Below are 20,552 nucleotides of genomic sequence, written 5' to 3'. Positions count from 1 at the left end.
GTTTTTACAGTTGTTTTTTCCCAACCCTCTCTCCCCTGTCCTCTTCCTACCTCCTCCTTTACCTCCAGGTAAACTCGGGGGCCAGGACTCTTTTGAGAGTGTAGAGAGCTACGATAGTTGTGATCGCCTCACCCAGTCCTGGAGCAGCCAGTCATCTTTCAACAGCCTGCAGCGTGTGCCCTCCTATGACAGCTTCGACTCTGAGGACTATCCGGCTGCCCTGCCCAACCACAAGCCCAAGGGCACCTTCAAGGACTATGTGCGTGACCGTGCTGACCTCAACAAGGACAAACCTGTCATTCCTGCTGCGGCTCTGGCTGGCTACACAGGTAGGCACTCTCCCCTCACCTAGGCAGCTGTCTGCATGTTTGTGTGCAGGGTCATGGAAGGCACTGTGCTGTCTACCCAGGGACACTTTTTAAGGGGAAGTGGAGAGACATCTTTTATGAGGTCTTCAGTCTCTCTACTTTGTGAATAGCCATTGAATTTTTTGAAAGCAAATAGTATTTTTTCCCAAGGGTTCATTTCCAAGAGTGGTAGGAAACATATTTTGGACCTTTTCCATATCTGGGGGAAGGAAGGTTTAATGATTTGGCATTCCTGGAAACTCAGTCTAGTGGCCTGGCATCAAGGAACATTTTCTGGCCTGCTCTTGGGAGGTCTTTCCAAATACAAAACCAACTGCCTCTCAAAGGCATAATTGAATGGCCTACTTGGTAGGCCATTTCAGAGTACAGTTATCATTAGGCTAGCTGCTTGAATGTGGGGAAAGTGTCCTTGTGGGCTTAGATGCTGTTCAGAGCCACTCTGGCCTTACATAGGAAGTCTTTTTTTTTTCCACACTTAGCTTTATGATTGATTTTTTTTTTTCTAGGAGTGAAAGCTATATTGTAGTAATAGGGAGAAAAGAAAGATAGTAGAGAATAGAAGATGTACACGGTGACCTTGGGCTTTGGTTGAAAATCTGATAATAGAGCAAAGCAGGTGATTGTTCAAATGGGTTCTAGCACATGTGCTGCCTGACCTAGGAAACAGTGAAGAATCTATTGAGAGATATCCAGGAAGCACTAGCTAATGTGTTAATCGTCCTGTCCTTTCTGAAAGTTTGCAGCGTTTTCTAAAACTTAGAAAGTGCATTGTGAATGAAATTTATTTAAGCTTTGACTACTCAGATGTGGCCAAGGCCTTTATAATGTCCTTCACTCTGGACAGGTTACCCTGTAGGGGGCGCTTTGTGTGATGGAAGACAAACGGCAAAATCAATGTTTCTATTGACACATCTGATCTTAATTAAGAGTGTTGTTCAGGGAAGTCTTAGGATTTTCCCAAGGAAGATGAACTGATATTTGAGAACAAAAACTCAAATACTTAGAAATATTACTCTCCCCTCCCCCACGAAGATCAAGAGGGTCATTTATGTGGTGATCATTGCATGAAAGGATCATTGCAAAGGAATATCTATGGCTCGAAATAGCACCAAGGTCTATATGTAAAGGAATAGGCTGCATGCAAAGGGAAATATCCTCTACTTTATTCTTTCTGAAGTGTCTTGTGGTCTTTGCTTAAATGTGATGAGTACATGGGAACTTGCTCTGATTCAAGGGAGTCCTGTTCCATCTCTGGATGCCAAATTATTAGAAAGTTTACCCTTTTTATTAAAGAAATCTAGAATGAGGAAAAGTCTATTAAGTCTGTCTTGGGATGTGCAAGAAAGCCAGCTCCTACAGTTAGAACTAGTTGGATGCAGTGATGAAGGAAGGGAGAAGTGCTGCTTAATTGGGAAGAGAAAGGGCCAAGGTAGTCCTGAAATGATTGGTATCACCTTTGTTTGGACATTTTAAACAGGTGGTTGCTTTTCCTCCCTCTCTCTCTCTTTCCCTTACTTCCTTTCCACCTGAGATAAGGGGGTAGCACTGTCATGGAACACAAGAGAAGGGAGTTGATTATCCCTTAGAATTCTTAAATTACCTGGTCCCTTGAATTAAAAAACAACACACACACTTATTCTAAGTATCTTTATTCAATTGTTTCTACTTTGTAGATGGGGATTTCACTTTGCAGACTCTCTCAAATGGTGGTGAGAACAATAGCCCAGAAAACAGAAGTCCCCTGCGTCCCCTCCCAACCCTAACACACTGCTTGATTTTAGGCAAATTGACCCTGTACTCTTTTCTACTTTTAGTGAAGTAGAAGTATTCATCCTTATCTTGGCAGTAGGAGATGTGTGAAAATGTAATTGAACCATTTCAATGAACTATAAACAAATGAGTGTGAGACATTGTGCTAGACATGGGGAAGAGAGAAGAAATCAATTATTCCAGCCTGTGAGCACATATTGGGCACAGGCAAGATAGTCAGCCCTTCAGGGCTCATCGTCCTGTAGAATTCAAGGTGCTGTAAGTGGCCTTAGATTTGAACTGTATTGTCCTATTTATTGGGGTCTGAATGAAAGTTGGGATTTGTCAAGTGGGTGAGAGCAGCCCCAATTATTTTTTAATATACTCAGTGTCTGGTTAAGACATCCTGCCTGAGCTACAGGCTGAATGTGGTGGTTCCCTGACCTTGTACCCTCATTGTGAGCCCTTCCTGGTTCAGATACACCCTCGGGAATGGAGGAGGGGACAAATGATACCCATTCTGCCCAGTTCCCCGCCCAAGGTAATGAATGACATGGTACCTATGAGTGGGTGTCTGGCTTTATGTAGACATGTTGAGTTAAACTTTGAAAAAAAAAGTCTTTTGGAAGGTGCAATCATTATGCAAGTGCTGGAAATGCTTTTTCCCTGCTCACAAAAGTCCTAGGTATTTCCTCTCTTAGGCTCTACCAGATTTCTGTCTGTTCTCTTAATATTCCGTTTTGGTGAGCATGTGTACAGCCACACAGTAGGGACACTTGGACTTGTACATCACAGGTCTGATGTAGTCTGAACTGAGGGTGGATGTTTAGATCCTCTGAGTCTGAAGAGGACCCATCTCTCCACCCTTACACTAGGAACCTAGGTGTTTGTCCTTATTGCTTTCAAAGGAATACATCTTACTTCTTCATGTGATATTTTAGTTAATGCACTGTAAGTGTGGACAGCAGTTACAAACTGAATTTTCACATTCTCGTGCACAGTTACATTCTTTCTCCAAAGATAAGAAAATTGCATCAACCTTCACTGGGCTCCCATGGCAACTTGTTAAATTAGGTCGAGATGTGGGGGCAGATAACATGGCTTGAAAGCCTGCCTGTTAGCTGAGTTAAGAATACATCAAATGCAATGTTGGCTTCCGCCAAAATGTACCTCCTTACCTTACTGTGAACTGCTTACGGTTATCAAGCTGATACAATCAGAAAGCTCCATTTTCTCGTGTTCACAGATACGTTCTGAACTCCTAATTACAACACGATCTGAGAGAAGTAGCCCAGCATTTTTTGTCTTTTTATAGACCTCAGCAGAATGCCTTCCTGATCCTTGAAACACATAGACATCTCTGGTTCACTTTTTTTTTTTTTTTTTGGTGGTACTGGGGTTCCTGGAAGCCCTTCTACCTCTGGGCTACACTCCCAGACCCATTTTTACATTTTTATTTGGAAACAGGGTCTCCTAAGCCAGCGCGCATCTGGCTTCGAACCTGCGCAATCCTCCTGTCTCTGCCTCCCAAGCGCGGGGATTACAAGCGTGCGCCACCACTCCCAGCAGTCTGGTTCACTTTTTGTTTTCCAGTTTCAGGGGGTATAGAATAATATACTGGATCATCAAATAGTACCCTCCCTTCCTCTCTGATCCTCCAGCCCCATTTTATAGATAGTGAAACCAAGCACAGAGAAAGTGACTTATTCAAGGCCGTGCCAAAGCAATCTGGCACCTGAATGAAATCTTTAAGTACTAATATCTCACCTGAATACAAAATCTGTTCTCCATAATGAGGAATGAGAATATTCCTTGGATATCTTCATTGCTTCCATAGAGGGATCAGGACCATGACAACCCTCTTCAGTTTCCTTAAGGCAAAGCTTGGGACTCTCTGGAATTCAACTTTCAAGTCGTGTGTGTGTGTGTGTGTGTGTGTGTGTGTGTGTGTGTGTGTGTGTGAAAGAGAGAGAGAGAGAGAGAGAGAGAGAGAGAGAATTGATTGCAAAAGGATACCAATCTTGTAGAAAAAGAAGCCTCTTACATTTCCCTAAAGGTTGTCTCTGATGGCTTCTGTCCTGAGAGAAAATGTCTTTCTTGCCATTTCACAGATGGCATAGGGCCCGGTCTAAAGTCGTACAGTAAGAAAACTGGAGGACCAATCCAAAATCTTGGAGTTCTAGCTTGCAGTTGAGTAGGCTTCAGTAACCCTAAACTAACTATTGCTAAAACATGTGTTTGAAAATAAACATCTTTACTTTGAAAGGAAGTTCTTCAAAGCCCTTGAATTCAGACTGCAACCCAAGATTTGGCAGCATTACTTGCAGTCACAGTTTTCTGAAGGAAAGCTGGGTTTCAAAATCATCTCGTGTGTCTGGGTTCTAAGGACCACTGAGGATGCTTCCCATATGAGCCTGAGTGAGTGAGAAGAAAGATTGGGATGGGGGGCAGTCACCAAAACAAGTTACTAATGCAGTGTGAATTTATGCAGATTTTAACTACTCTAAACCACGTGGGCATGTTATTCGGAAGAGTGGAACACTTTTTAATTTGGGGAGGTTACTAGAGCCAGCCTCTGGAATACAGAGCCTCTTCATACAATGATGCTGGTAGAAGAAAAGGACTCTGGTGCCAGTTGATGTAGTAGCCACCATCTCAGAGATCTGGAGAAGTGAGGTGACTTCGCTGGGTCCTTGAGCCAGGCGGGGCTGGGGCTGCTGAAGCCATCAGTCTCAATGTGGTACACTTGGATGAAAAACAGCTTGGGAATGAGGAACCAGAAACTGAACATCTCCCTCAGAGGCTGCTGTGACCAGCAGGCTGCAGGAAAAGCCAGGCCAACCCCTCAGTTTAAGCTGAGTCTTGATTGGCTGCGTCTAGCTGTGGATTCACAGGAGATGTGTGGGATGGATTTGGGGAAGCTAGTAATGGGTTAGTGAGATTGATAGGAAAACACTTTGCAGCACTAGGGAGGAAAATTCCCAGAAAGATTTGTAGTAGACGGGAGGAGGAGCCCTCTTCCAGTCTGCCCCAGAGCGGCCTCTCTGCGCCTGCCTGTTAATTAATTTGCTTTGTGACAGTTTTTCTTAATCATCTTCCACAAGTAGAATATGGTTAGAGGACTTGATCTTACTAGTAAGGTGTTTCGTAATGTCTTTCAAAAGATGTGGAAAGTGGAGGTTCCCTCTTTCCGTTGGTGGCTTTTGAAGGCCTCCATCCGCTGAGCCACCTGTGACTTGGTTCAGCTCTGGTCTTACCTTGCAAGCTGCCTTCAGGCAAAAAAAATTCCACTTATACTTTGCAATCTGTCCTGATCCCTGGGGCTGTTTCTTTGTGTCTCTTTTCCCCTCTCCATAGGATTTTGGACTCCAGGAAATGCACAGCTTGACCCACCTCTTCCGTGTGGGTCCCTTCCTGCTGCCTGTTTTACAGGAGTGTCTGAGTCTCAGAGTTTGGGGGTCACTGTTTCTTTAACCAACTCTTACTGCCAGTTCTGGAATTGGGTGGTGACTCTTGGCAATTCCACTCTGTCTCCAGGTTGAAGCTCCACGTTTTTGCCTTTGAAGCAGAATGTTTCCATTGAGCAAATGAGGCGTCCACAGGAATCTTAGCTGCCTGCGAGCAGTGGGCCTTGGAAACTCCGTCACTTTGGTTGCTGTTGGGAAAGGCCCTGCCACATGTGTCCCGAATATCCCTTGGCATCTCTTTCTTTTCCCTGGATGGCCTTCCCTGCTAGAGAGATGAGCATTGGCCGTTCCAGAAAAGCAGTGTCCCTTTCTGTCCTCCCTAAAGCGACTTGCGTGGGATGCCTTTGGGTGGGTTGTAGTGTCTGCACCCATCTGTCACTTGAGAATGCCTTCAGGCTAAAGTTGGAGTCACACACAGGAGACAGTGGCCATCCCATGCTGCTTCTGGATGGGTTACGTTTCCGGGGCTATAACTTACAGAAACTAAGACCAGAGCCGGGCGTGGTGGTGCACGCTTGTAATCCCAGAATTTGGGAGGCTGAGACCGGAGGATCACAGTTCGTAGATAGCCTCAGCTACTACTTAGTGAGGCCCTCTGCAACTCAGTGAGACCCTGTTTCAAATTAAAAAAAAAAAATAGGGCTAGGGGTGTAGCTCAGAGGTCAAATGCCCCTGGGTTCCAGACCCGCAAAAAAAAAAAAAAAAGCAGAGACTTATCTTGGGCAAGCTGACATCTCTGTGCCTCATTTTTCTAATCTGCAAAATGGTAATAAAAGTAGTTCCTGTCTCATAGGCTTATTGTGAGAATTAATGAATGCGTTCTTGGAAAGCACCCTGGACAGGGCAGAGTGCATAGGAAGTTCTCTATGCGCTGGCTGCTACTACTCTTCCATATTATTGTTCCCTGGGTTCTGAGCATTATGTATTTCAGTGTGTGGGGTATAGTAGATATTAATATCATATAGGCCACTTCAGTTATGCAGCTCAGTCAGCCATGCCCCTAGTATTTTATCTAACTGTTGGACAAGAAATTTTGAAAGACAAAGTTGTGTGCTACGTGGCTTTGGCTTCAGGCTCAACATCCCAAGGAAAAAAAAAAAACCTAAATAATTCCATTATGTGTGCAATGAAGATAACAGAACTTTCTTCATGTGCTTTTTAAGTGAGTGTTAAAAGAATATTAGTGTATTCTATGAAAGAGTCTAGCTGGGCGTGGTGGCAGACGCTTGTTTCCAGCACTTCGGAGGTTGAGGTAGGAGGATCTCACAGGTTCAAAACCAGCCTCAGCTACTTAGTGAGGTTCTCAGCAACTTAGTGAGACCCTGTTTCCAAATAAAATATAAAATAGGTCTGAGAGTATAGCCTGGAGGTAGAAAAGCCCCTGGGTTCCACCCCCAGTACCATAAAAGCAAATAAACAATAAAATAGGCTAGGGGTATAGCGCAAAGGTAGAATGCCCCTGGGTTCCATTCCCAGTACCTAAACAAAAAAGCTGTGTTAGTTTGGGACTGCTGAAATAGGATGCCCAGATGATGCTTAGATGTACAAGGCATTTGTTGGGGGAATGCTTTGGCAGGACGGGAGCAAGACAGAGAAGGCAGGTGGAGCCATCAGACATGCTGTGGATCTGGAAGCTTCGGGTAGGAACAGCTCAGTTCCAGGAGTGTTTTGGCCAGGCAGGTGGGGAATCCAGTGATCAGCTCACATCTCATGGGATCAGGCCTGGGTGTTTCCACATGCTTTCTTGGCTACAGCAACCCCAGGATGCATAGCCCGGGTGTGGACACATACGGCCATGATGCTCTTGGCCCAGCAGATCTGAGTAGCATGGAGAGTACCACAGAGGCTGCTTGTCACGTAGGCCAGCACAGCTTGTCCATCTGATTGGTGGTAAGGCAGGACTCAGGACCACGTGTGCTCTCGGTGGCCCCTGAGGGGCTCCTGAGCGCAGTGTATACTGGTAACTAGAACTCGTCCAAGTGCATTGTTTTCTGTGTGACTCATTCTCCTTGAGAGATAATGAGAATGAAAGTTCTCCTAGGGTGATTGAATGTGAAAGTTTAAACTCTGCAAGGAGGATGGGACTGTGCTGGAAAGATGGGGTGGCAGAGCTTGTCCCTGGAGGCATTTGACCTTCAGAGCAAGGCCTCTCCAGGTTCTGTTCTTGATCTCTAGCCCTAATTCTTTAAAGGCATAGGTATGCTGGGTATAATGGCCCACATGGCCCACACCTGTAATCGTCGTACTTGGGAGACTGAGACAGGAGGATGGCAGGTTCAAGGACAGCCTCATCAGCATAGTGAGACTCTTAGCAACCTAGCAAGACTGTTTCAAAACAAAATAAAATTTAAAAAAGGGCTAGGGGTGTAGCTTGGTGGTAGAATGCCCCTGGGTTCAATCCTTAGCACCAAAAAAATAAAAAGCCCCCAAACCATAGGTAAGATGCTTTCAGCTCATGGCATTATGGGGAACCCAAAGCTTTTGTTCTGTAGCTTTATACTGTTGTTATTCTGGTTTATGTTTCTGCCCAATCTGGCTACCATGTCTTATATTCGAGGAGTATTCAGGAATTATTTGCTGGAGAAATGCTTGAGGATCCCAGTGTATTAATGATTACTTTGGATCTACTCTATCTCCCTGAGACCCCCAATATGCCTAACTAGTGATTTCCTGCATCCTTTTTATGCAGGGAAACTCCTCCCCCAGGATAAAATTAAGCTCAGAAATGGACTTGAAACTCTTGAGAAAGATGCAGTTTTAGACTCCTCTAACCCTAGTCAATGAACCACTTTTCTTGTTACCTATAGGTGTTCCTTTTAGATATTTACTTGTTTCTTCTTATTTACTATTTAGTTAGAAGGCATTTCTCTTAGATTTACATTAGTTAGGGAAAAAAAACAAACACCCAAATGTTTCTTTGCTTTAAAGCAAAACTCATTCCCTTACCCCAAATCCAAGCCTAAGTCATTTCTGGTAACTTCTTAAAAGAACTGGTTCCCTAGAAGACATCAGGAGGAAAAGCTATAAAGAAACCCACTTCCTGGCTTGAGCTCACTGGCTCGCTGTCCAAGTTTAGGTCTGAGTGTCAGCCTGAACGTGGTTAGACAGCATCTGTGGTGGGTTAGAGGAAAGAGGTGCCCCATTTGAATAGAGGCTGCCCCTTTAAGAGAGAGGCACAATCCCCCTTCACTGACTGCCACCCCCACACATGTGTGCTTGAACACACCCAGGTGTGCAGAGCCAGATCAAAAACAAAGGTCTTTCCTCTGTACACTAAAAACACGTAACTGCCATGTTCTCAGACCCAGGCCGTACCGTCCAGGGGAGCTTCACCCAAGTCCCTCCCAGGTGGGTGTGGCAGCCCTGCCAGCCAGGTACCCCCTACCTGGGCGTGTCTTGGAGCCTGCCGTGCGCTCTGCTGGCTGGGCAAGATGCCCTGCTTCACCCTCAGTTAAAGCTGGCAGGATCTGTCTCAGATGCCATTGAAGTCGCCGCAGTACTACATGGTCATAAACAAGGAAGGTGCAGGGCGCTCAGTGAGGAGCATGAATGATTAGGGAAAAAGGCAGTGTGGGGAAAGAGGATCTGAGTTCATCTGTGGCCAAGATTTCCCCAAACCAGAACTGTCTGCGATACTTTCACTTGCAAAGCAGCTTGCATCTGCTGTCTCTTTTAGTTTGTGCCTATTTCTAATTACAGTGAGGATTAAAATAATCCCTAACCTTAAAAAATATGGTTTTTCTCATTTTTTAAATGTGCTTTTATTGGTGTATTATAGTCTCACATCATAATGTAAATCATATTGACAGTGATATATATATACACTGCGCTTGGTGACCCTCCCCCCTTTATTTCAGTTAAAACTGAGAATGTAAAATATAAAAACATTTTTTAATGTTTTAACTTTAACTTTTTAATAAAAATCTTTAACTTTCTGCTTTCTCAAAGTTGCCATTTAAAAGACTAATGAAGTTGGGTGTGGTGGTGTATGCCTGTATAATACCAGTACTTTTAAGGCTGACTTACAGAAGGATCTCAGGTTCCAAGATAGCCTCAGCAACTTAGCGAGGCCCTCAGTAGCTTAGTGGAACCTGTTTCAAAATAAAAAATAGAATAGGGCTGGGGGTGTAGCTCAGAGGTAGAATGCCCCTGAGCTCAACCCCAGTGTCAAAAAAAGAAAAAAAAGTATATATGTATTTTGTACAATACATCTGTATGATGTGAAGAGCAGAAATTACTATTTCCATTTTAGGAATGGGAAAATAAGTTCAGAGATGTTAAAATGATTTGTGTATGATTGCACAGTGAATCAGAAAAGAATCGACCTCAAAACCTGTACTCTTGATTCCCCATGTGGGGCTTTCCCAGGGGAATGTAGATATTTTAGTTTTATAAAATACTGTCATCTCTTAGTCCTCCACTGTGTGTTCTTTAAAAATATGTTTTTCCTTTTTTGGGGATCTAACACATCAAAGATATGAACTTGACGGTCAGAAGCTGGTTAATTGATTGGAGAGCTGTTTCTAACTTGCTTTTATTGTTAGATATTGTCCATCAGCCAGAAATAAATGCACATTCACCAAGTTATTATTGGTCAAGTGTATGTTTTAAGCAACTGTTAGAATATTCTGTGTTGTTGTGAGTTAAATGATTAGGATTTACATTCCTAACTACTGTCCTTGAATTCCCAGTCATTGATAAGGAACATATTTATAGAGTATATTCCTGTGCCCTGATTCCTTAACCAAGGCATTGTCTGATTGAAGAACGTACCATATAGATCAAGTTAGAGATGGGGTGAGATGGGCTGAAGGTGGTGGTAAAGGAGGGGCAGACTCGGGGGAAATGGGAGAGGGCACCCATAGGCCTAAAATAAGCCAAAGTGTCCAGCAGTCCCTACTCTTTAAAAGCTCTTCCCAGTGCCTTGATTGCCAAACAACCTAGTAGTATCACCCTCAGCATAAGACTGTGCAGCTCCTGGCTGTGTTTGGCCAAGACAGCAAGAAACTCATACTTTTTCTGTTTAGTTTGTCATTAAACTTCATTCCACAGGGAATAGGGGGATTCCGTGATCTTTTGTGACTGTCGAGTTAGAGGGGGTTGACAGGAAAGGGGTGGTTCCCCACCCCACCTGCAGAGGTGGGTTCTCCTTCAGGAGCATGAAAAGAAGATGCACTTGTGAACAGATGGGTCATTTCTGGATCCGAGTAGTCTGTTTTTGCTGTCCTCGTTTGGCTGTGGGCAGAGACACCTGGCTGGGAGGGAGGGGCCCGCCAGCCCATTCTCTGTTTTAGGGCCACCTGCCAGATGTGGGCTTTCAGGGCAGAGTTAGCCCTGTTGCAAGGGTGACCAACCATGATAGTTTCATAGGTTAAAATAAATGTGGTGCCCTGCCCACCCTGAGGTATTTGATTTGAATTTGAGAGTAGAGCTAGAGGATTTTAGCTTCTCAAAGTAGCACATTAACCCCCAAAGGATGGGAGGTGTGATTGTGTCTATTCTGGGGAGCATGTTGATGCAGTGTAGCCTGGGGGTCACCCGTATTGTTTGGCTCCAAATACAATTTAATAGAGAGAAGGAAGTTCAGGTGGCTTTGGAACTCTTTATGCCTTTTTTTGTAAAGGAGGAGTCTTCTAGTAAAATCATTCGGTAAATGTTTATGGAGTACTTATTGAAGGCAAGATACTGTGCCTGGCATGGGGAATGTAAGGATCCACTAGACAAGGAGCGAACTGGAGTCATTCAGCAATAGCAGCATTGGTGCTGGGTGGTGTTTGACAGTGAGGCCCTACTGGTGTGGCACTGTTCTTGATTTTGGGTCACAGCAGGGAAAACACAAAGCACCGCCTTCAGAGCACCTATCTCATGATGAGACAGATGGACATTGAGCAGACCATTAGGGCTGGTCCTGGCATCTGCAAACCAGTGAAAATCCTAGGAGTCTGCCCAGGAGAGGAGCTGCTCCACATAGACGCCCGTCCATATGGAAGCCAGCTGTCCGACATTAGCCTCTGCTGTGTCATCACATTAGCACAGGTGACAGACTGTGGGCCTGTGGTCGAAATGGAAATGAGGAAGGAGTAGAAGGAATAACTGAAGTCCAACCCCAAACCCTGTTCACAGCCATGAGGAGGTCATCGCCACAGCCCGGCAAGCCCCAAGCTGGAAAGACAGGAGGAAGATAGGAGTTTGCAAATGGGATTATCATCAGGAACATCTTACTAAGATTTCATTCTAGCTGTTGACTGAGTTGCTAGGTTCTTAGCCTCAGGGTAGAGGATCTCATTCATAACCAACCCTCACAGAGAGGTGGTAAGCCTCAGCAGTGCCTAGATTTGAAGGGACCAAATGAGCAGGATCTCATTCAAAGCTGCTGAGTGACCTCAGACCTGTGATCCTCCTGTCTCAGCCTCTCAGGTATTGTGATTAGAGCCATGCTCCACTGCACCTAGCTTTTTTTTTTTTTCTTTTAAAGAGATTGTTGTATTAGATTCCTGGTGTCCTGAGAGTCCTCCTTGGAGGGAAACATCCTCGGTGGGATTTGCTTTGCTGGCCCAAGATCCCTCCAAGTACCCACCTGCTATTTCTTCTTCTGAGGCTGAATCATGTTCTTTCAGTCCAGAATGCTAGTGTAGTAGTAAGAACTGTGCTCTTATCCAGAAGCTGAGAGGAACAAAGCAGTCAGGAAATTCCCTACTGCAGCCAGTGAGAGGCTGGCGGGCGTGGAACTCAGGAGATAGGAGCCCGGCCCTGGGTGTGTGGTGCCCTCTCCCTGCACCAAACCACTTTGGGAAGAGACCTCCTCTAACAGGGGCGCCTCTGTTGTGGCTCAGACCCCCACTTGAGAAACATAGTTTCCCAGTGATGCCACTGGATTCCTGATGTGTGACACTGCAGGGCAGGATGGTGAAGGGCGCCGTTGACTGCCGTGGGGCCCCAGACAGGGGCACCATTGTGAGTCACTTTTAACATGTGAGATCCCCATTCCCATGACTGGAGCTATTCTTAGTGCAGTCTCTGCTCCGGGGCCTTGAAGGTCACTGGGACCACTGTCCGTTTGGGTAGGTGGCCGAGCTGGGCCCAGGGTGCGGGGGAGGTGCAGAGAGAATGGGGCAGAGCTTTGTGATCTTAGACTACATCGGAGCAAGGGCCAGAGATGGAGCCCGTGCACTGTGGATTAAAGTGGATCTGTGCTGGGCAGCACTGAAATGTCTTCTGGGAGAGTTGTAACAGGGAGCATATACAGGCCTCCTTTATTGTTTATCTTTTCTACCAGTCTGGGCCGTAGGCCTGGGTGTGACCAGCAGGTCTGCAGAGCAGCGTCCACTGCCACTCAGAGTGGCCTCCATGCTGAGTGACTCCATGTGGCCTTCATTTTCCCTCCCAGACCTGAAGTGAGGGTTACGTGTCGCTGTAGAAACTGACTTATCGTGTGGGGTCATTCAAGGCATGAGCTTGCCCTGAGCCCAGAATTTTAGCCGGGGACCAGCATTTGTGGCTGGAAGAACGGTTTTGTGTCTTTACGGTTTATGCTTCTGTTCACAATAAAAGGACAGTTTTTGGGGCCGTATAAAGGTGGCAGCTGAGGAGGGGTAAGGACTCCTCTCTCGGGGTAGCCCCGTGGGTGCCTGCCAACCCGGGTGTACTTGCAGAAGTTCTCAGCAAGGGGACTTGAGCCGACATGGCCATTGTGTTAACTGCCCTATCATGGCACTCACCAGACATGTCTTCCCATCAGTTCCTGTGCATTTCCTGAGCAGCTCCTTTTCCCGCTCAGCCTCCTTCTTCCCATTAGTTGAAATAGGAAAAAAAAAAAAAAAAAAGACTGAGAGCAAAGTACCTGGTACTTGGGGTACCAGTGCCTGCATTTAACACTTTTCACATTCCTTCAGATAATTTACAAGCAACAAAACCTTCTCTGGGGAGGACTCACTCTGTCCCCTGGCCATTTCCACGGACACCTGGGGTCAGATATACACAAAGAAAGGGCTGGCACACAGGGCAGCTTGGCATTTCAGTTCAGGACACGGAGCTCATGGGAAAACACCAGCAATAGTACATCCAAGGTCCTGTCCTCTGAGCTGATGTCCATGACATGAATCGAAGCCTCCCTCTTTGCCTCCTGGCTGCGGGGCTCTTCGGACCTGTTTGCTGTTTGCTTCCTGCCGAGAGAGAGGGCTGCCTGGGTTTCTCCATCTTTCCATCCCCTTCCTCAGCTTGACATATTAGCCTCTTTTCTCCAAGAGATATTAAGACAGTGTGAGAAGGTTCTAAGGCAGGTAGCAGTAGGGAAAAATAATGACGTGCCATGACCTAGCCACCTCAAGGGAACCTGATGGGTCAGGTTGGAAACATCACCTGCAGAGGTGGGTGCCCGGGAAGGAAGGTTGTGTGGCCATCCAGTGTCCCATGACTGCTGCCAGAGGTGGGGATAGGTCTTTTATCCTTTGGGCTACCCTCCACCCCCGCAGCAGGCAGTTTAGATGGCAGGCTTTTGGGTTGGTCTTAGCAAGGGGCATTGTAGTGTTAAATGAAGTATTTGAGAGCCAGCTTGCCTGGGTCCCAGGCCCAATTCTTCCACTTCTGATCTGAATGGCTTTGAACGGGTTAGATAGCCGCATGGGTGCCCGTTTCCTTTGCAGTAAAGTGATAGAAGCAGAGTCACAGCAGCATCTGCCCCACAGAGTCACTGTGAGGTAGCACGGGATGAATAAGAGCATCGTGCAGCGCCTTACGTAGAGCAGGTAAACAGTGAATCATGGCCCTGTTATTAGTTCTTTCTGGGGTCTTAGAGCAATCCCTCACCCCACCTACCTAAGGTCTGCAGTGTGGGTGCAGGAGCACCCTCATTTATAGAGCTTTGGGCAACTGGTATTTCTGAATCTGTCTCTCCTGGGATCCCATTGGTTGCCTATAGTTACTATGAAGTTTGTTAAGAACCCATAATGTCACAGGGCCTCTTGCAGGTGTATTTCTCTTTTCTTTTTTCTTTTCCTTTCTTTCTTTCTTTTTTTTTTTTTTTCTGTACTGGGGATGCAACCCAGGGGCATTATACCTCTGAGCTCTACCCCTAGCTTTATTTTTTATTCTTCATTTTGGAACAGGGTCTCACTGAGTCGCAAAGGGCCCCACTAAGTAGCTGAAGCTGGCGATGAACTGTGATCCTCCTGTCTCAGCCTCTCAAATGCTGGGATTGCAGGTGCAATTTTTTTTTTTTTTTTTTTTTTTTTTTTTTTTAGGTCTGGGGATGGAACCCAGGGGCATTTGCCTTCGAGCTACAGCCCCTGCCCTATTTTTTATTCTTTTTTTTTGAAACTAGGTTTCACTGAGTTGCGGAGGGCCTCACTAAGTATCTGAGGCTGTCCACAAACCAGGATCCTCAGGTCTCAGCCTACCGAATGCTAGGATTACAAAGCGTGTGCACCACCACGCCCGGCTTACAGGTGCATTTCTTAAGAGCAATTTGCTTTTTTACTTCTTGGACCCATTAGTGTGGCTTCTTCATGTAACGTCATATTTAGTTTCGGGAGCCCAGGTGGGGAACAGTGACCGCCACCTTCACTCAACTCCCAAGAAACCTCCAGAAAACCTGAGTGTGTGCTAAGGTTTTAAACAATGGGCTCACACAGAGGAAGTGAGAGCTGCTCCAATGTGGCCATACACGTTCTTTCTTGGGATGTACATTCATTTTGGAAGCATTCCCTAAATCCTTTTATTCTTAAGTTTGTGTAAGGTATTTCATGCAAGATGTTTTTATTTTTTATTTTGTTTATTTATTGATCCTGAGGAGTCAACCTGGGACATTGTATCTCCCAGCTATACCTCTATCCTTTTTTAGATTTTTAAATTTTGAAAAGAATCTCCCTAAGTTGCTGAGGCTGGCCTTCAACCTGATTCTCCTGTCTTAGACTCCCAAGTACTGGGATTATACCATGACCAGCTTGTAAGATGCTTTTAAAGAGCTAAAGGCGTGTTCTTGGAAAGCTGGGTGGAGACAGTTCACATTTCAGGTGTAGCTTGAGTATACTGAAGAGGGGACATTGGAAACCACTTCAGGAAGCGTTTACACAAAGTCGGCTTCCTCTGCTCTTGGTTGAGGATGCAAACCAGTGACTATTTCCTCCTACAGGGTCAGCGCAGGTTGCCTAGAGCTTCGACCTCGGGGCAAATTCACATTACTTTCCTGAGCACTGTTTATTGCAGCAGTAGGGTGGAAACAGGAAGAGCCCTTGTGCCCAGCTCACAGCAGGGAGGTGGAATTAGGAGCCAGTAGGATGAGTGTGTAACCTGCCTTGAAGAAGCATAGAAGAGAGGACGCCTATAGAGCATAAAGGACATTTTATTTTAGATGGAGAGAGATCCTAAAGGGTTTTTATTTTCCCTATTTAATCTCAGTTTACTTCAAATCAGACACATTTAAAATTTCTAAGGTTAAGGTAAGCCTTAGAAAGTCGAGCTTTCTTCTGGGTTGCAGTGTCTTAGGCTTCATTATCTACACAGTGAGCTATCCCCAGTCCCTTCTGCTCAGACTTGGCGTCATCGGCGCAGACCGTTGAACTCCATAGTCTTTGCAGCAACGCCCAGAAGTTACATAGGACCCACGGCAGCATTGTCATTTCATAATGGAAAGGTGTCCTAAAAGAAAGACCAGGTGACAGATCCATTAGCATGGGGTAGTTGGCTGTCAGGGTACGCTGGGCTTTGTAGAGCTACGATCGTGGCAGTTTGGATGGCTAAGTCAGGAGAATAGTGTGTGTGTTTCTGTGTGTGCGCACATTCACATATACCGATCCTATAAAAATGGTCTGAGATCGTCCTCCTGGTACCTCTGAGGAGTCCTTGGGTGGCAAGGTCATTGCTGAGACCGTGAGGATGCATCTTTTCTTAGTTTGGGTGCTTGGCTCTTGAGTGGCCTGGGGAGGGTGCTGTGATAGAGGCACATCTAGCCTCCGTTTCCTTGTGAGAGGACCAAGGGAAGAGATCCTTCTCATTCCCAAATCAGGGGTCACAGGCTCCCTCATGACCTGTGCTTATGAGCTATGACTTCTGCTTAGAATTAGAGAAAACATTCTCGAGTTAATGCCTTTCTTACTTCTTCAGGCAAACATAATGGCTTAGTTTTTGAAGGCACGTGAGGTTATGTTTCCTTAGGATATCTCAGGGGACAGAGCCCACATTTTCTTTCTAGAGTTTGCTCAGCAGCAGTAAAAATGGATTGACCTTTATGTCAGTCAAAATAAGGCATTTGATATGTTATCTTACGTGCTTTTACTTAGTCATTTATTTTGGGGAGGAAGGTCGTGATCTCTCCTGTCTGTGAGCTCAGAGCACGCCCTCTGACATTTGTCGCCCTCATCCTCTGGCTGGCTGGACCGAGGAAGGAGGGATGCGGGGAGCTGTGCAGTGGGACTGGTTGCTGAGAGCGCTGAGTGCTGGTGTAACGGTTCACTGTGCCTTGTGTTTCCAGGCAGTGGACCGATCCAGCTGTGGCAGTTTCTTCTGGAATTACTCACTGATAAATCCTGTCAGTCCTTTATCAGCTGGACAGGCGATGGCTGGGAATTCAAGCTTTCTGACCCAGATGAGGTAAGGAAGGAGTACCCTGAGAGTCTGGATTGAAGGAGGAGGAGCAAGAACCCTGGGAAGGGTTGTGGGGCCGGGGTGACATTTTCTCGGATTGCAGCCCAGCTCTGCTGCCCCTGCCTTCTGTAGGACCTTGAGCGAGCAAGTTATACAGCTCACCTTGGCCTTAGTTTTATCAGTTGGAAAACAGAAAATACCTTCAGTGCCACACCTGTTTTCCAAGACTTACTGATATGCACATAAAGTAGCCTGGCACATAGTAGGTCCTTTGTCAATAAAGTCTCGTTCCCTGACCTAGCACTCCTCATAGCCCGGCGGCTCTGTTAATGTGGAAGGGGCCAGACAGTTCAAGAGGCCTTGGGAAATTGGTACAATTTGTCCATTCTTTCGTTACACAAATGCTTATTGAGTGGCCGAACTGTGTGATGCCCGATTCAGATGATAAAAACAATGAACAAGCGAGACAAGATCTCTGTTCTGGGCAGACATGACAAAATATTTGTGCCCTGGCCCAGAAAAAATGCTTCCTGTTGTTGCAAGGTAGGTATGAATATAGCTCAGCCCTCCTTCACACCCAGCCAATGGATTCCATGCTTTCAAAACAAGAAAATTCTGCTAATAATACAGGGAAAGAGGTGTGTCTATCATGTTGCTCTTCTTTTCTCCTCATATCAAATACTTTAACCCCATTACATAGGAGTTCAGGTCACTGTATTTTTATTCAAGTTGAACCATTACCTTCCCCACCATTTCTTCCCAACCCTTGAAAGCTAGAATTCAGAAATGCTATTCTTTGTAGCAACATGGATGGAACTAGAGGATATTATATTAAGTGAAATAAGCTACCACAGAAAGACAAATACTGCCTGTTCTCACTTACATGTGGAAACTGAAAAGTTGACCTCACAGAAGCAGACAATATGGCTGTAGCTCAGGGGTAGAGTACTTTCCTAACATGTGCGAGTCTCTGGGTTCAATTCCCAGCACTGAGCACATACACAAAAGTAGACAATACTGAGTGGTGACCAGAGCCTGGGAGTGGTCTGGGGAGGAGATGAAGAGAGGATGCTCGAGCACAAAGGAATTGTTGAATAAAAGGGATAACTTCTAATGTACTGTAGCACAGACTAGGGTTGACAAAAATTAACTGAATATTTCAAAATAGTTGAGTCTGTGGTATAAGCCTCTAATCCCACTGCTTGGGAGTCAGAGACAGGAGGATTGCAGGTTTGTGGCTAGCCTCAGTAACTTAGCAAAGACCTCCACAACATAGTGAGACTCTGTTTCAAAATAAAAAGGAAAGGCCGGGCATGGTGGCGCACGCTTGTAATCCCCGCACTTGGGAGGCGGAGACAGGAGGATCGCACAGGTTCGAAGCCAGCCGCGCTGGTTTAAGAGACCCTGTTTCCAAATGAAGATATAAAATAGGTCTGGGAGTATAGCCCGGAGGTAGAAGGGTTTCCAGAAACCCCAGTACCATCAAAAAAATTAAATAAATAAAAATAAATAAAAAGGAAAGGAAAGAAAAGAAAAGAAGGTAGGGAGTGTGGCTTAGAAGTAGAATGCCCCTGCGTTCATTCCCCAGTAACACACACACACACACACATACACACACACACACACACAAAAGAAGCTGGTTGAACACCCATAGAAAGTAACTAACTAAATGTCTGATTCGCTGAGATGTCACTCTGTACCCTGTAAATAGGTATAATTATTATGTGTCAATTAAAATAAAGTTATTTTGAGAAAAGATAAATGAAATTTAGAGATCACATCATTTATTGAACATGCTAGTCCTTGTGGATGGATACAGGCATCTAAACATCTATGTGGGGGTCCTCCTATACACTTTTACCTACCCTTTCTTTTATCTTTATTGGTATTTGTATTGTTGTGTTTCAGGTGGCCAGGAGATGGGGAAAGAGGAAAAACAAGCCGAAGATGAACTATGAGAAGCTGAGCCGGGGCCTGCGCTACTATTACGACAAGAACATCATCCACAAGACAGCGGGCAAGCGCTACGTGTACCGCTTCGTGTGCGACCTGCAGAGTCTGCTGGGGTACACCCCCGAGGAGCTCCATGCCATGCTGGACGTCAAGCCAGACGCAGACGAGTGATGGACAGGGAAGGGCCAGGGACCCTCCTGAGACCTTTCAAAGAACAACCGCATTGGCTGGACTCTGAATTTTTAACTGTTATTCTATTTTTTATTTTCCAGAACTTGTTTTTTACATTCAGGGGTGGGAGCTAAGGGAACCGCAGCTGTAATCCATTGTGCGTGGTCGGAAAGGGGGAGCCAGGACTGTGGGTGGGCGGGACAAGAAGTTCTGAGTAAGAGAGAAGGGTCATCCTAGAAGCTTGAAGGGTCTGACTTAAGGGAGGAAGAGACTAATGTGTCCAATCACTTTTTAAAATCACCCGTTGTGGGGAAAAATGCATCTCAAATTACAAACCCATTAGCCAGAGAAATGGTCACATCATGAGTCATGAAACTGATAAAAAGCAATTAATTAGTTTTTGTTTTCAAATCTGGGAGGGAAAGAAGGAGAGGGTTGGATAAAAACATTTTCTTTGGGGGGGGGATGCACTAAAAACCAAGGGTCATTTACCTTTCACTCTACTTTTTGAAACAAAGATGGACTTCAATGGGGAGGGACCAAAACTGTTCTTGTGTTAAAAACTATTTTATTAAATTTTGTGCCAGTATTTTTTTTTCTTCTTAAAAATCGTCTTAAGCTCTAAGGTGGTCTCAGTATTGCAGTATCATGCAAGTTTGTTCTTATTTGCTGGCTGAGGATTCTGTCACAGTGAAAGAAAACTGTTTATATAGACCCCACTGGAAAAGTGAAGCTCTGTCACTGAAGTCAGGGATCCCAAATTCATGTGACTTGTATATGAAGGAAAGAGTAATGCTGATTTGGGCACAGGGGAACCGCATGTGTGAATTTCATCGATAATTATTAAAACAATTATCACTCCCCTTAACTTAATTTGCCATTAGTGGACTCTTGGGGTTTAGACTTAATGTTGAGCTAAGAAACATTAAGTCTTGGAACTGAATGTATTTTGCAGCCCTGCTTTTGGACTAGAGTCAATGTAGGAGCACTCTTGTATTCATGGAAGGGAAATTCAAAGAGGGAGATTCACTTGGTTCTTGATTAATTCTCTACCTGCAACATAGATGACTTGGAATGAAAGCTACCTGCATGGGCACTCACCTTCAGGTCTTAAGAAGTAAGTCCTGAATGCATGTCCTTCCAGACTAACACCCTACAGTTTCTCCTTTATGTCTTATTTTCCCAGCATCCTACATTTATTGCTTCTCCCTACTCTGTTATTCAGTAGACCGAAATGTACAGCTTTCTCATAGGTGAGTGAGAG

The 20,552-nt window shown here is 45.3% G+C and overlaps 1 protein-coding gene across 4 annotated transcripts in view; it reads left to right on the top strand.

The window, feature by feature from the left end:
- The window catches only part of ETS1 (ETS proto-oncogene 1, transcription factor), a gene marked incomplete at both ends in the record, with an annotated part of 123,387 nt that extends 104,099 nt beyond the window's left edge, over window positions 1-19,288 (top strand). For 3 of the 4 annotated variants that reach the window (XM_080707433.1, XM_080707436.1, XM_080707434.1), the window contains 3 exons: window positions 69-329; window positions 17,052-17,170; window positions 19,073-19,288. In XM_080707433.1, coding sequence (XP_080563559.1) covers window positions 69-329; window positions 17,052-17,170; window positions 19,073-19,288 — 596 coding nt within the window. The remainder of the gene's footprint in view (window positions 1-68; window positions 330-17,051; window positions 17,171-19,072) is intronic. The other variant, XM_080707435.1, reaches the window with a different exon arrangement.
- Window positions 19,289-20,552: the final 1,264 nt, after the last annotated feature.

This window comes from Muscardinus avellanarius (genome assembly GCF_963383645.1).
Source record: "Muscardinus avellanarius genome assembly, chromosome: 1".
NCBI classification, from domain to species: domain Eukaryota; kingdom Metazoa; phylum Chordata; class Mammalia; order Rodentia; family Gliridae; genus Muscardinus; species Muscardinus avellanarius.
Note: the sequence above shows the minus strand (reverse complement) of the source record. Positions and strands in the feature narration are given on the sequence as shown.